This window comes from Equus quagga, chromosome 11 (genome assembly GCF_021613505.1).
Source record: "Equus quagga isolate Etosha38 chromosome 11, UCLA_HA_Equagga_1.0, whole genome shotgun sequence".
Lineage (NCBI taxonomy): Eukaryota > Metazoa > Chordata > Mammalia > Perissodactyla > Equidae > Equus > Equus quagga.
In genome coordinates, this window is record NC_060277.1 from 104,855,063 (window position 1) to 104,872,341 (window position 17,279).

At 35.5% G+C, this 17,279-nt stretch overlaps 1 protein-coding gene across 1 annotated transcript in view; it reads right to left on the reverse strand.

The window, feature by feature from the left end:
• Positions 1-17,279, reverse strand: part of LOC124247260 (ATP-binding cassette sub-family A member 10-like) — a 57,343-nt gene that overhangs the window by 17,122 nt on the left and 22,942 nt on the right. Inside the window, 13 exon segments of the mRNA XM_046676335.1 lie at positions 1,735-1,848; positions 2,044-2,214; positions 3,003-3,107; positions 6,122-6,210; positions 7,086-7,180; positions 10,623-10,821; positions 12,062-12,181; positions 12,903-13,042; positions 13,928-14,018; positions 15,327-15,465; positions 15,709-15,828; positions 16,034-16,209; positions 16,570-16,680. Of these exon segments, the coding sequence (XP_046532291.1) occupies positions 1,735-1,848; positions 2,044-2,214; positions 3,003-3,107; positions 6,122-6,210; positions 7,086-7,180; positions 10,623-10,821; positions 12,062-12,181; positions 12,903-13,042; positions 13,928-14,018; positions 15,327-15,465; positions 15,709-15,828; positions 16,034-16,209; positions 16,570-16,680 (1,670 nt within the window).

Sequence of the window (17,279 nt, forward strand, 5' to 3'; positions counted from 1 at the left end):
AAAAAGAAGTTTACAAATCTTAAGTTCTTAATAATAATAATTAGGTTTATTTGTGGAATTAAAAAAGGAAAGAACCAAAACATTAGAAAACAGCATGGAAGTAGGGCAAGCAATTACTGATAATAAAGTCGCCAAATTATAGTGTTGGAAGTAAATAGGATATTGACTAACTTTAGGCTTTGTTAAGTTTAGCACGTAAAAAAAAACAATCAAGGATGTTATGGGCTGAACGAAGTCATCCCAAAATTCATATGTCGAAATCCTAACCCCGGTAGCTCCGAGTGCGACTGTATTTGGAGACAGGATCTTTAAAGTGGTAACTAAGATTAAAGGAGGTCATTGAGGTGGGCCCCAACCCAATATGACTATTGACCTTATAAGAAGAGGAAATTGAGATACAGACACACACAAAAGACCATGTGAAGACACTGGGAGATGATGGCCATCTGAAAGCCAAGGAGAGTGGCCTCAGAAAAAACAACTCTGTGGGCACCTTGATCTCGAACTTTTACCTCCAGAACTGTAGAAAATAGGTTTCTGTTGGTTAAGCCACCCAATTTGTGGTAGTTTATTATGGCAGCCCTAGCAAATGCAAAGAGTAACCACCAAAGTAATAAAATAAGATTTCTGACCTCCAAACCAGAAGGGAGTAAAACATGGAATAAAAGAAAACAAATTCAACTGAACAAAAAAACCAGGGCAAAAAAAGAAGAAATCGTATAATGTACATCGCAAATACAAAGCACAAAGTGAAATGAAATAAACAAGTTCAAGTATATTAGCAATCACAATAAACTCAAATTGAAGACGGAGATTGTCAGATTGAATTAAAAAACAACCACAAATAAAATTCAACTATATTTGCTTTACAAGAGACACACATTAAAGCATGAAGACACTGGAAGTTTAAAAGTAAAGACATGACAAAAAACATTTATCAGGCAAATACTAAATAAAAAAAATCTTGTGTGCCCACATTAATATTTGACACATCTGACTTTATAACCAAAAGCCAGTATTAGAATAAGTTGGATCACTACACAATTTCAAACTTGAATGTACCCAATAAAATAATGTCAAAATATATAAAGCAAAAATTGATTAAAGGATGAAACTGACAAATCTCCCTTTATATTGGGATGCATAAGGGAAAAAACAAATAGGTCAAGGACTAATTCCAACAGTTAATAGGACATTACTTCTTATGACATATGTACCAGGATTTCTACAGATACTTTGTTTCTTTCCAAAGGAACAGGTGTAAAAGAGTAACCTCAAAGAAAAGATGGAAAATAGGAGAAAAAAAATGAGCAAAAAATAGGTGAAACTATGAACATGGTCCAACAATAATTGGAGTACAAAAGAAGTGACTCTATCCTCTTCTAAGTATTTATATTTAACTTCGCATTTTCATTTTTTCTAAATTTTTTTGCAGGGAAAGATTTGCCCTTTGCTAACATCTTACTTCCAGTCTTCCTCCCCTTTTTCTCCCCACCAGCCCCAGTACATAGTGATGCACAGTTGTAAGTTCTTCTAATTCTTCTATGTGAGCCACCACCACAGCCTGGCTACTGGCAGACGGTGATGTTCTGTGCCTGGGAACCAAACCTGGGCTGCCAAAGCAGAGCACACTGAACTTTAACTGCCAGGCCATCAGGGCTGGCTCTTAACTTTGCATTTTTAAAAATAAACTTTAAGAAAACAATATAAATGTGCATAGAGAGAGATACTTACAATAAGAAAGCCAAGACACCAAAAGCTACTATTTTTTCTCCCTTTGCGAAAAATGAACAAAATCACATATGTGAGGAATATAAGAGAAGCTGCACAACCAATCATGCAAACCACCTGCAAACAACAGAAGTAATAGTGAGATTAGAGATGGCAGATCATGTATGGGATGGGAGCAGGGAGAGAATCAGGTCATAAAGTTGTCTAAGGCAATTTTCTGGCATATACCTTTTGTTAATGATGTTAAAACAAATGAATTTTTGTTTCAATTCTATTATTATATTTGGCCTGGGGAAAAGAATTATCGCTTACCAGAGCAAACACGAGTCCCCATGAAAGTATGGAAATCGAAAACATGAAGTGGTGAGTTAAACGTATTGAAAGAAGAATCAGACCATATAATGGAATATCCACCAGAGCCTGTCCACACCAGTATGCTGAAGGGAAGAGGCCTGAAATCCATAACTGAGACTGAGCTTTTTGCTGACAAAGAAACAGAAGGGATACAGGAGGGGTTGAAATCTTAGGTAGAAAAGAGACTTGGTTTACATGAAATAGTACTTTTTAATAAATTTTAGAAATATTATGATGTAGCAGCAGCTAGTTTTTTTAGTCTATGTTGTTTTATACAGTGAATCTGAGCTTCAGTAACTTTCTAGCCCAGGTTTAGGGAAGTAAGCCTCAGGACAACTAAGACGCTAATACTCTCCCAAAGAAAATAGCGTCTCTGTGATCAGAAAATGGCATCTTCCTAAGTATCTGACAACCCATCTGGGAATGCAGAGCCATTGACTCAATAGGAAAAGTATGACCTATTGGTAAAGCTGATTAACCCTTTGGCGTAGACAAGCAGAAATGACTATACTATAAATTTTAAAAGTCCAACTTACAAACATGTAATTAAAAGTTTGGAAATGTGATATATCTTATATTTCATGCTATAGTTAAAAATACAAATTCTCTTTGGAATTGTGAAGCAACTACACGCAATCACAAAGGACCACATTTTCGTCTCTGAAGTTGATTTAGTATGACTCCGTTTAAAGCTGAGGCAATCTTATTCTGTTGAGTAATGAACTTCCTGACCTCTCTGACATGAACAACCATTTACCAGAATCTATAATGAGATTAGGATAACGTAATTTATACAGAAACACAATTTTCTTGAAGGGCAATCCTGTGTACATAAAACAATGAAATTCTAATTACTAAAGTCAGATAAAATCGTTCTCTTTCCTCCCTTTCCTTCTCCCTCCCCCTCTGCCTCTTACCTTGTAATCCTTGATGCTGCTCATGCCGATGTAAGGAGAAACGCAGCTTGCAAGCAACAAAAGTAAGGACCAGTCCAAAAACCCAATTCCCAGCATTGTGTCATCCTAGAAGTTCAAAACACATCTGTAAGCTATTGAAATTGTTACAAATCATACAATCACAATTATAAGATATGTTTTGGGGAAACTGAGAAAAACTCAAAACGAAAGCATACGTCGGATTTAAGAAGCAAACAAAGAGAGAAGTAAACATGTGTTGTTACCCTTAATGGAAGGTTCCAGTCTCAGGAACAATGCGATATCAAAAGAAGTTTAAATTTTTAATTTTATATGTGCATATTTAGAGGGCTTGAGCAGTTTCTCTTTCATATTTGCATCTAGTAATTGTTAAATGAAGACAGATACTCTGGAGCTACATTTATCGCCTTTGAAGTACTGAGCTAAGTTGTCATTTGCACCAGTTCCCTGTTTCCAATGAATTATAAATAAAATAGCTTCTAAAACTCTGAAAGTAATTGTCTTGCCATTGTTCTTGTGTTCCTGGTCCTATATACAAGATATAATTAGAAGGGAGCAAATCTTTCCTGCATAAATATTTCTTGATTTCCAGAAAAGTTTAAATTAAACAATCTTGGAGAAATGGAGGGATCTTACTATAAATCTAAGTTGTTTTCCAGACAGGGTAATTTATTACTGTTATAACAATAGACTAAGACTGATTCAGAATCTCTAGAAATGGGACCCAACAGTGTGTTGGTTTTTTTTCCCAAGGGTTCCATAAAGAAGTATATTTGAGAAACACTAAGAGTTTTTACTCCCTCTTAAAGAGTCAAAATGCACATTGAAAGGCTCTGAGAAGATGCGTACCCAGAAAGAATTTAATGCAGCACAGAATCCTCCCCCATCCTGTGCAGTGCCTAGTGCCAATCAGGCCTAATTATTTTACTGAGGTCATATTGGCTTATAATATTGTGTAAATTTCAGGTGCACAATATTATATTTCAGTGTCCATATAGACTGCATCGTGCTCACCACCAATAGTCTGGTTTAAATCTGTCAGCAGACATATGTGCCCCTCTACCACTTTTGGCCTCCCCCTACCCCCTTCCCCTCTGGTAGCCACTAATCTGTTCTCCTTGTCCATGTGTTTGTTTATCTTACACATATGAGTGAAATCATATAGTATTTGTCTTTCCCTGTCTGGTTTCTTTCACATAGCATAATACCCTCAAGAGCCATCCATGTCCTTGCAAACGATTTTGTATTTTTTAATGACTGAGTAGTATTCCGTTGGATATATATATGACATCTTCTTTCATCTGTTGATGAATACTTGGATTGCTTCCACGTCTTGGCTAGTGTGAATAATGCTGCGATGAACATAAGGATGCATAAACCTCTTTGAATTGTTGATTTCATGTTCTTTGGGTAAATACTCAGTAGTGGGATACCTGGATCATATGGTATTTTTATTTTTAATTTTTTCCTTTGAGGAAGATTAGCCCTGAGCTAACATCCACCACCAGTCCTCCTATTTTTGCTGAGGAAGATTGGCCCTGAGCTGACATCTGTGCCCATCTTCCTCTATTTTATATGTGGGACACCTGCCACAGCATGGCTTGATAAGCTGTGCATAGGTCCATGCCCGGGATCTGAACCAGCAAATCCTGGGCTGCCACAGCAGAGCACACAAACTTAACCACTACCCCACTGGGCCGGCCCCTATTTTTAATTTTTTGAGAAATCTCCATACTGTTTTCCATAGTGGCTGCATGAATTTACATTCCCACCAGCGGTGTATGAGAGTTCCTTTTTCTCTACATCCTCTCCAACACTTCTTATTTCTTGTTTTGTTAATTATAGCCATACAGACAGGTGTAAGGTGACATCTCCTTGTAGTTTTGATTTGCATTTCTCTAATGATTAGTAATGAACATCTTTTCATATGCCTATTGGCCATGTGTATATCTTCTTTGGAAAATGTCTGTTCATATCCTCTGCCCATTTTTTGATTGGGTTGTTTGTTTTTCTGTTGGTGAGTTGTATGAGTTTTTATTATTTTGGAAATTAACCCCTTGTCAGATATATGATTTGCAAATATTTTCTCCCAGTTAGTGGGTTGTCTTTTAGTTTTGTTGATGGTTTCCTTTGCCTTGCAGAAGCTGTTTAGTCTGATGTAGTCCTATTTGTTTATCTTTTCTTTTGTTTCCCTTGTCTGAGTAGGCGTAGTATTTGAAAAAATACCGCTAAGACCAATGTTGAAGAGTGTACCTAGCAATCTGCTTTAAAAAGTCCTGCAGATGATTTTGATGCATGTTAAAATAGGACAACCACTGACCTATGCTTTCTGCTGGGATACAAACCAGCCCGAAGATTTGAGGTCTTGCTGAGACAGGAAGTTGTTACACCTGACTAAAGGGGTGATTGTGGCTGAAAATAAAAAGAAATCATGTCCCTCAACCAGTGGGCAGTAAACAATATTATACTAATCCCTACTCTAAATATAATGGTTATCTTGTTAGGCTATGCCTATGTAAAAAAAACAAATAATAATTATTGCTTTCTTTAAAAGAAAATACCTGTTTCAGGTGAAAATCTAAAAACTAGAAAAAAAAACCTGAAAATTTTAACTTTCCTAAACAAACAAAATTTCCAATTGAATATTTTAAAAGTTATTCATGAGGGACTAAGGGAGAACTCAGCTGCCCTGGATCCACAGGAGACAAAATTAATATCCCAAATTGCTTCCTTGATAAGCTCCCTTCCCCTACACACACACGGATTTTATCTGGGTTTACATAGATGGTAAGGGAAGAAGGCCATGCAGGCAGGCATCATCTCCCATTTTCTGATTTTGTTTAACAAAAGGGCAAATCAAGGAGCTCTGTCAGGGCTGTGTCAGAAAGAAAGAATAGAATCCATGTAAGGGACCCAGCTAATAAACTGGGGGAATCAACAAAGATCATATTTGATGTCTGGAGGTAATATGCTAAGACAAATATTCTGCAAGTTCATGAGTAATAATCTTTGTAAGCAGATTAAAAAACTAAACTAATGTAACTAACCCATCCCTTTGGGGCCCACTGGCCACATGGGACTCACTCAGGGCGAGAGGCTACCTGGAAAAGATAAATTTGTGTCATATTGCACCTGAAGCAAAAGCCGCCACAGTAACTTCTCCCTTCAGTTCGAGTTCTATTTACTCTGTCTAAAGATTGAACAAAGCATTTTGAACAATGCTGGGGGAAAAGAAGGGAAGAAGGAGGAAGCTGAACAGAGAGTCAAGAGGAAAGGTACCCTCTATGAGACTGCAGGTGACAAAGAGCTCCATTGGTGGTACTTTCTGCATGAGCAGAATGTTCTTCATCTTGATATACGCTCTAGGGAATTCCCTCTGGCAGTACCCAGAGCCCCTAGGCTATTTTATCTAGTGAACAGAGGTAGCCATCATTAGTACTGTGGAAAGCCCTGCTACCATTGAGAGGAAACCCCCAAACACTGTCTTTCTCCCTCTAAAGACTTATTATGCTCAGCCAGACCTACTTTCCCTTCAGATTTAAATTGCCCTACTTCATAGGCAAAAAAACTAGAGTTGGCATTATGTTAATTTCTTATTGTGAAATTTTCCAGCAAAATTTCATTCTCCATAACCACTATGCATATACTTCCAAACGTCCACCCAATTTCCACAACTTTTCCCTTTTTTAAATCTACCATAATCAAACACACCCATTAGGAATTGTTTGAAGGCTGAGAAAGGGTTATTAAAATCAATTATGGTCAAAAATTGCACTGCATTCCACAAGATATAAAACATAAAAAGTGACCCAAAAGGACGCTGCTTTTCTTAAAATAATAGAGAAAACACTACAGAACTGTTGAATAATCATAATTTTAGAGTTGGGCAATACATTCTCATAAATCTCACTAAGGTGCATATATATATATATATATATATATCTTCCACATTTGCTCTAATCGGTACATAGGACATACTTAGCAAATTCCCCCAGGGAAATCTAACATAAGATTAAGGATTTGGGTTTGAGGCTTCTCTGTGTTCCAGAGAGAGGAAATACATACTGGATGAAAGCTCCCAACGATGAGGGTAAAAAAATGCCATAGACATTATCTTCTCACAAATGGTGGGGATAAAAGCAATTCCAAGTACCAGTAACCTAAGTAAAAGAAAATTAAAACATGAGTCTAGAACATTTTCCCTCTGATTAGTTAAGTCACAAACATGTTATATAAATGGCAACCTATGAAAATTGAACATACAAATATGGTGTTTAGTTACATAAAATGAAACTAACAGTGAGATTAATTTGAAAATGTCCTCCAAATTTTCAAATCAAGAAAAATAATAAATATAATGGAAAATATCAAGTTCACTTAATTTCATGAAAATATTTTGAATGGGTCACTAATGTTGTGAACGTCATTGCAAAGGGTTAGTGAGATTTAGCAGGTTGCATGATGAGTAGGACTGGTTTGTATCGCTAGAAGAAGCCTGGGTCCTGAAGCATGTATTATTTGTAATTACAAACATTACAGGGTTCTGGCAAAGTTTATAAAAATCACTAATAAAAAGTTTTGTTTCTGTGAGAATTGCAAATCTAACTCTTAGGAATAAACTCTTTTTCCTTTATAAGAATTACAAGATAAGTTAACATATTTCTCAAAGAAGTTGTTACACTGAAAATAGTAGACTGAATTTCAATGTCCCAGCATCAGAATTAATTTCATCATATTTTTAAAGAGTGAGGGTCTTACCATGTTATTCTAGATATTCCTTAACATGAGAGGAAATCATTCTTATTTTAAAGCTTTGATTTGATTTTCTTGCTTTTATGCTACCTTCCTTCGTGGTCTACATTAGGATCAAATATTGAAGACCTCGTGCGGTCACTGAAGCGTCAGGATATAGTTTTGGAAATAGATGACTTTAGAAACAGAAATGGCTCAGATGATCCTTCCTATAATGGAGCCATCATAGTGTCTGGTGACTCAAAGGTATGTTTGCCACCAGGAACTGTTTTACCATGAATGGGTTTTTGCCACATTCTAAAACTTTGGAACTATAGAAAACAACTCAACCATTCTGTATCAGCATAGCTCAGCACAGCACCTTGGCCCTTTTTGAGTAAGGTATGAAATTTTAGTCCCTTTAAAAGCATGTTTTCCATCCTCAGTAATTTCTTAAAGGGATCGTTTTTTATTAGTGATGTGATTTGTTATACAAGCAATGCAATGTTATGTAACAACATAGATGGACCTTGAGGGCGTTATACCAAGTGAAATAAACCAGACAGAGAAGGCAAATACTGCATGGTATCACTTATGTGTGAATTCTAAAAAGAATAAGCCAAACTTATAGAAACGGAGTAGAAAAGTGGTTTCCAGAGACTGGGGGGTAGGAGAAACAGGGAAAGATAAAAAAAGGGTACAAAATTTCAGCTGTAAAATGAATAAGGTCTGAGGGGATTTAATGTCAAATATGGTGACTACATGTAGTTGGTAATGCTGTATTGTATAATTGAAATTTTCTCAGAGCATTGAACTTAAATGTTCATATATATATATATATATATATATATATGTGAGGTGATGGATGTGTTAGTTAACTAGATGGGAGAAACTCACAATGTACTATATGTATATCAAATCAAATCATCACAATGTACACTATAACTATCTTACAATTTTATTTGTCAATTTTACCTCAATAAAGCTGACAAAAAGCAATGCATGTTTGGTAGAGATATTCAAATATTACTAAAGTATATATCATAGAAGGTAAAATTTTCTCTATGATTTCATTCCTTTATTTTTCCATATTATATTTCTATCAAGAGTTTGGTAAATATCTTCTGCACTCTTTTCATTTATAAGAACACAAACTCACTATGTATGATCTCATATTTGAAAATATATTTTCTAAATTGGAATTGTGTTAGAGGAATCCTGCAACTTTCTTTGTCACATAAAATCTAAATCTTTGACATCTTTCCACGTTAGCAAATGTTCATCTATTTCATTTATGGGATAAGTCACTTCAATTACAAAAATAATGCATTCTTGTACCAATTCAAAACGGCAGAAGTGTCAAAGAAAAATTAGTAGTTTCCTTTTCACCCATATTCCACCCTGGTAATATGTTAACTATACAATAAATATATTTACTTTAAGAATTTAGGATTTATATTTGTGTGCTTTTTTTTTTTTTTTTAAGGATTACAGATTTTCAGTTGCTTGTAACACCAAGAGAATGAATTGTTTTCCTGTTCTTATGGGGATTGTTAGCAATGCCCTTCTTGGGATGTTTAACTTCACAGAGCTTATTAAAATGGAGAGAAGCACATTTCCTGTTGTGAGTATAGCATTGACTTACATAAGGGGCAATATAGCAGAGGGATAAAGGGCAAGGATTCTAGAGGCCACCACCTGAGTTTGAATCCTGCTTCTGCTACATATTAGGAAGTTTCTTAGCCACTCTTTGCCTTACTATCTTTATCTGTAAAATGAGGGCTGTAATAGTACCTGCTTTCTTTGATTATTGTGAGCATTAAGTGAGATTACTAAGTGCCTAGGACAGAGCCTGACATGTATATTTTTCATTCATTCTACAAATACTTCTTAGGTGTCTTCCAGATGCCGGGGATACAGTATAAACAGAATAGACAAAAATCCCATTCTGTGGAACTTACATTCTTGTAAGGGGGAGAGTAAGCGTTCAATACATGTTTGCTATTACATATTCCAAAAGATCAAGAATTTTTCAAGTAATTTTATCTTTAGTCTCATTAAATTTTTTCAATTAAAAGTTTTAATGGAAAAATTTAAATATATAATAAAACCTATCATCTTACCCCTTATTCTGATCTTTTTTCCATTACATTTATTACCCCTTGATATACTATTGAGTTATGTTTTATCACTGGCCTCACCCCTCTAGTCTAAAATCTTGTCTGATCAAAAATTGTACCCACCTCCCCAAGACATAGAACATTGAAAGAGCCAAGATCCAAAAGGACGCTGAAAAATTTTAAATGATAGAGAAAAATCATAGAACTTTTAAAGAATCATAGTTGGGGCTTTGGTTCACTGTCCAGAACAGTCCTTCACACTTGCTGGATGAAATCGTATGTATTTGCTGAAATCAATGCATGAGTAGAAGTGCTTGCAAACCTGGAACACAGTACCCCCTACACCTTTATTCTACTCTATTTTGTGTAACCTCTATTTTGTATAAACACCTATTTTGTAAAACCTCTATTTTGTATAAACACCACGAGGGCATGGATCTGTGCTTTTTTTGCTCATTAACATAACCAAAGCACCTAGAACAATGCCTACATAACAGGCTTCAATAAAGATTTGTGATATAATGAACAAATAACATATTTTTAATGGACAATTATTTAATTGGTACTTTTCTCCATCACAAGGTAGTAAGTTTAAAGGCCTTGTCAGCCATGTTCACTACTGGACAATAGTACTACAAGCACTCAAAAAAATTTGTTACATGAATGAAGAAATTAATAGACTTATTTTCTTTACATTTAAACTCTTTTTGTGTATATTGACTAGTAAGATTTAAAGTTGTCTGATACTTACAAGGACAAAAGAACTTTCCTCTCATGCCTTAACTTTAAGAAGCGTAGCCTTGCCATTGCGAGGACCTGTTGTCTCCAGAGAGTTCCGGTACTGACGGCCTTTCTCATTTCAGGGAGAGAACAAAGAGCCTGTTGCGTTTCAGACTCAATTCCAGTATCTCTCGTCACTTTGATTTTCTCCTGTTTCTGAGTGCCAAAATCTATAACCACATAATAAGCAATTATAATAGGCTATGTTATTTGCACTTTCTCTTTAGAAACTTTGAAAATTATGTTAGAATATTTGAAACAACTCTTCTAACAAGTTAAGCGACTGATATCCATAACCTATATTCAAAATGTTTCCTTCAAACAAATATAATAGACCCAGTTTCAACGAGCGAGTAAATTAACTGTTGAAGACAGTCTGGGCTTCTTGGGAAGCATTTCTTCTTTCATACCAATAGCAGCAGCTCTTCACTGAGGGATTTTTGCAGAGCGAGTCTTAGGCAAAAGCACAGGCATAAAGTTATATAGCCGGGGTTCTAAAAGCTCTCTCCTGTGTCATCTGCAATCTCTGCCACAAGATTAGTTCACCACTGATGATTGACATCTCAGCAAGTCTTTCAAGATACCGTGGTTTTAAGTAACAGAAAGTCCGGGAACGATCTCCTGTTCGCATCCCACATTTGGCTAATCACTCAACTTCTCTAAATCTCAGTTTTCTCACCTGCATCATGAAGTTACTATGAGAATTAAGAACAATATAATCCAACATCTGAGCACAATGGCTGGCACACAGTAGGCTCCTAAATTCTTCTAATTATTATTATTACAAAGTAAACTAAGGGAAGATAATACCTTATTTAGTTATCTGTTATTAATATATTAATTAGAATTAGTTTATTAGCTAAGTAAGAATACTTTTTGTATTTTTATTTTTTGGTGAGGAAGATTGGCCCTAAGCTAACATCTGTGCCAGTTCTTCTCTATTTTGTATGTGGGATGCCACCACAGCATAGCTTGATGAGCTGTTCATAGGTCTGCACCTGGGATCCAAACCTACGAACCCCAGGCCACTGAAGCACAGCACACAAACTTAACCACTATGCCACCGGGCCAGCACCAAGAGCACATTTTTATAGGGAATGGCAAGTAAGAGACAAAGCCAGAATTCATGACAGTAGCAGAGAGCTATTGATGATAAGGGGGAGGCGAGCATTCCAAAAGGATGTGACCATAACTGACATAGGAGGTGGACAAATATCCTAAAGTAATTTCCTGGCACCAAGCCTGATTATGTTAGATACAAAATAATTATGATATTTAAAAAAATTGACAACTCTATTTTATATCCACTACACATCCTAGGCAGAATTCCACATAAAAATCTACGAATATGAATTAATACATGGTCATTTTCTTTTTTCTTAATTTTCTGTTCGACACACATTTTTATACCTGGCTCATCACTTGCTGATTTGCCCTCTAGGTTCAAGAATACTTCATTTAGAGTCGTCATGGAAACACCATAATTCATTATGCCCTGGTCAGAACACTTATCAAGGTCACTGTAAAGATCTAAAAAGCAAATAGTAACAAAATGATGCAAATAAAATTGGTAATGAGTACAGTAAAATACTAATTTCTAAGGATTACTCAGAAGAGATGAATCTAAAAAATATTTTCATACTAGAGCTGCCACAACAATCCAAGGAAAACATTCTCATAAGACAATCTCTTGTCTTTCAAATTGATTTTATTATTTTACATCTTTATTGTGTTTCATAAGCTTTAAAATTTCTTGTGCCACTATGGCCATGTGTGTTTGTATAAGTATCTGTATGTCTATTTAAAAATTCACTAGGCATGGGGTAAATTATAGTTTATTCTCTGTATTTTCCAACTTTTTTTCTATACTGAGCATATTGTATTTATAATCAAAATTATAATTTACAAAGACTCTATTGAACTGCTTCAATGTTGTAAAAAACAGTCTTATTTAATGTGTCTCTAGCAGAAATTAAAATTTTCTGCTGTTTCAGAAGAGATATTTCAAAGTTTCATTTAATGCTGACAAAGAGCAAATCTGGGTTTCTCAGTGAGCTACATTCATGGAAATTTTAGTTGCTCTCACACTAAAACCATGTATCTGGCAACACACTTCATCATGTTGGAAACGGGAGGCAAGGTAAATATTTTCATGGTATAAGCTTTAACACCCAACCGAGGGAAACAGAAAATGCAATCAGCACAGTCACAGACACTCAGCTGTCTTTTATGTGATCGTACAGTAAATTACCTGGAAATTTATTTGTTCTTTCCAAGGGCAAACTATACACAAGTTTTTCTTCACTTTCTGCTGTTAACTTGGCGTCAGGGACATGTTGTCTAATGAGGGATGTGATTCTCTCTGGATTGTACGTTTCATTCCTGTGTAAACTAATGTTTCAAAAGAGATAAGTCTTTTGAATTCTTCTCCAACACCACTGCTCATGAAAAAACAGTTTTTGATTTAAAAATTTGTACATATTCTAGGCAATCCTGCTAAATTCAGTAATGAGTTCCCACAAATTTGATGTGCCACTTCAAAGTACTAATTGGCAGCCTATTTTGCATTATCTTAAAGGGAAAAAATAGAGAACATCATAGGTCAACCCCAAACCCCTAATCAATTTCCTAAAATGTAACCAAAGCAAGTTAGAATTTCAGTATATATATATATATACACACACACAGTATGTATAGATAGAGAGCAGCTTAGCATGTAAAAATACATATATATATTAAAAAATCATGATAGAATGTAAAACGCATGAAACATCACTTCTAGATCAATGAAAAATTAATAAGGTTTTTAATAAATGGTTTCTTTCTGTGTAGCAAATGGCCTCCCTTAATGCCAATGACTCCCATTTACAGATCTCATTTGCTGATATGTTGTGCTTTCTAAAATGCCCCATGTGATATTCTGACATTTTATGAAGTAAATTTGGAATACAATTTCAGACTTTCAGCCAAATTGTTTTGTTAAAAATCATCACTTTCTTTTTGGGACACAAATGGAAATTTTTCCTATATCAATATTGGCTAAAAAATTTTATATTGAAAGATATATACACTTTCAGAAATTTGCATGCTTAATTAAAACCAAGAGATTTTCCAACAAGGAAATGTTAATGAGGGAGATATTTTGTACTACTTACTGTAAACCAATTTGTACCAAAAATTAGGTTAACTTTCTTATATCTCTAAAGGATTATGTGAAATGTCACCCCTCATATTGATACACCCAAATGAAAAACAACTACACTCAGAATACATTACCTTAAAAGATATCCAATACCCCACTTTCACTTCAGAAACAAAGATGACCCTGCACATTTCAACTTCCCATTAGACAGAAACACTTTCCTATCTGAGTAGAAAGTAAGAAAGAATAAATTATGTGAATTCCTTATATGGATATATTCTCTATTCTGGAGGCAAAAACACTATGAATACAATCACGATATAATTGAGTTCTTGGATGCAGCATCACCTCCCACCCCAATGCCTACCTTGAAGAAAGACTCATAAATGCACTGCATCCCTCACAGCCAACCCAATGGAACAAATATTGCAAGGATGGCCCAATTCTTCAAGTCTCTCTTTAACCACATAATTTGCTATGTATCTTTACAGTGGTTTCTCACCATAGGCAAAGTGACCTGCTCCATCCTTTAACACCAGTCTCCACCACGTGACTTACTTTGGCCAGTGGTGGGTTAGCAGACATTGGAAAGCAGACATGAAATGGGTTTACGCACTGGGGCTTGCTGTCCTGAGGCTCAGTCATCGCCCTGAGAACATGCCTGGGCTAGCCTGCTGGAAGACGAAACACACCTGGAGTGGGGATGAGTCACCTAAGTCACCCTAGCCAATGGCCACTTGACCACCACACACGTGAGCCAACTCAGTCAAGACCTGAAAATCTCTCTAGGTGAGCCCATGCTAAACTGCCAACTCTCCAATTCATGGACTAAACAAATGCGTATTGATTTAAGACACTGAGTTTGGGGATGGTTTATTACACAGTATTATTGAGGTAGGAGATGACTGATCCAAGAAATAAAGTACGTTTTACCTCAGGTATCACGGAGGAAACGTAACATAGTGTTACACTGCACACCAGACAGCAAAAAGTTTCTCTTCCTTCACTGAGTCCCTTTCTGACTTCATCTTTTCCAGATTCTTCCTCCACACACTCTCCTGGATCACTAAAACTGGTGTTCCCCATCTGCCACTATTTCCTAGGCAAAAACATTTGTTCTATCTCATTCTCCAGGTTGCATCTTTATACCCAATACCACACTCAGGGAAGAAAGGATCCTCCTAAGAAGGCAGCAGAGTTATAAATTTAAAAAGAATTTTTCCCAGTTATAAGTTTTTTTTGACCAACACAAAGCTAAATATGAAAAGTAATATTGGCATTTCAAATTTTTAAAAATATACTTATGATTAATATAGACAGTCAAGAAAATTACAGACAACTAGATACATAAAGCATGGGCTTAAGAACTCATTAGGAGGTCAGAATTCTTCTGATCTTTGGAACGAAGACACTCAAATGGACTGCAAACCAGATTTTCTTTTTTTACAAACAGGTTATCAAATCCTTGTATTAAAATATTATCTCATATTAAATCCATAAATAACTAGCTAGAATAAAGAAACCAAGAATCACCAGCCAAGATGTCAGCTTCATCCATGTACTGGGTACTAAAAAGGATCACACGATCTGTTTTCCGCTCCTTCAGAAGGTTCCAAACTTGGTGCCTTAAAAAAGGATCCAATCCAGCAGTTGGTTCATCCAGTAGCAAAACCTACAGAGGAGGAAATGTATGAAAGCATCTTTCACTTCAGAGTGAGGATCTTCTGAAAGTAACATGGAAACCAAAGTAATTTTTAGATTCAAATATAGTCCTCAACTGAATCCCTATCAGGCTTGCATGATCCTTTATTATAAACTTTCTCTCACATTTGGTAATTAAAGCAGAGTGTGGACTTTAATGATGGTTTTATATCCTTCAATTCAAATCAATCTCAAAAACATTTTATTTTCTCACCTGAGGGTCTCCTAAAATGGCGATCCCAAAGGTTAGTTTTCTCTTCTGTCCACCACTTAATTTTTCAGCAATGACATCTTGAATGTTTTGTATGTCTAATTCCATCATAACTCTTTTCACCTATCAAAAAAAAACCTACATAAACACAAAATATTTTACTTTAAGCACTCTTACTCTTTAATAATGAGAAGAAACTTATTCTAGAACTTCATTGATTAAATTTTAATTATGAAAGAATGAAGTAATAGTTAAACAAAAACACGATCAGGAGCAAATTAAGTAAATTATTTCCAAAGCCATCAGATATTCTAATATGTTCACCTACCTCTTGTTCCACTTCCTTTGGCTGAATCCCTTTTATTTTAGCAAATAGCGTCAGGTTTTCTCTCACAGTAAGAAATTCAAATTGAATATTAAACTGTGGGCAAAATCCAGTGTTTTTTCTGATTTCTTCCATGTTAGTTATTTCAGAGAGTTGAGTATTATAAATAGTGGCTGATCCTATAAATAGAAATTTTAAAGTATTTAACACCAGGATAGTAACCCTATGCAGAGTGATAATATAGGATATTAGTTGAAGAAACATCACATTTTATAGTTGCATAATTAATACATTGAGAAATTCAGATTATTCTTAATATAAACATGAGTGTGCACAGCAATGCAAAGTATACATGGAATGACAAATAATAGTGGAATACAGGCTTTCTCATGAATTTATGTAAACATGAAATAAATATTTCCTGTTCTAAATTACTCAACTGTGTAAAAGGATTGCTTTAGAGAAAGATTTTCCTTTACATGATCAGGTTGAGGAACCTGCTTTATCAGCCAACTTGCTTTGTAAAATTGCTTTCTCACCTTCTGTAGAAACAGACAACCCACTAAGAATGTTAAGCAGTGTTGATTTACCAGCTCCACTGTGTCCAAGTATTGCGGTGATCTGTCCTTCGTATATGTCAAGAAATATGCCTGTTTTAGAATAAAATGTCAAAATTAGACTTTGGACTATTTTCAGATAGAATGGACCTTAAAAACATTGGAAGAGTAAAATGTATCTCAGCACTTCATCTCACTGGTACTCTAATATGTTCCCTATAAAATTATATATTTAATTATGTTCATTTATGAAGACAAAGCATCAATTTCTCCAGAGAAATTGGATCAAGACTGGGAATGTAAGTTTCTACCTACCCCCCTACCCCAAATTCTTTGAATATCAAAGGATATACACATTTAATATTAAAGAATAGGGCAGAAGCTACCAAGAATAAAACCAGAGTAAACAGAGTGTCTGCTTGCTGGACAAAGGAAAGCAATGTGACTTAAGAAATAGTCTCGCAGAGGCTCCCAGAGCTGGATACCGAAGGGCCAGGTTTAGAAGCAAAGGGGGAGTTTATTCCATATTAGAAGGGAGGGAGGACGGGTTAAAGAGAGGATGGTCAAGTCTGCCCTGACGCTGGTCATTGCTCTGTTTTGTATAACAAAAGTGTGGGCATGGTCTCTAGAGAGGTCTGTTGGGATCCAGGATATGTCATAGGCATTTTTATATATGTGTGCTTAGCACTTGA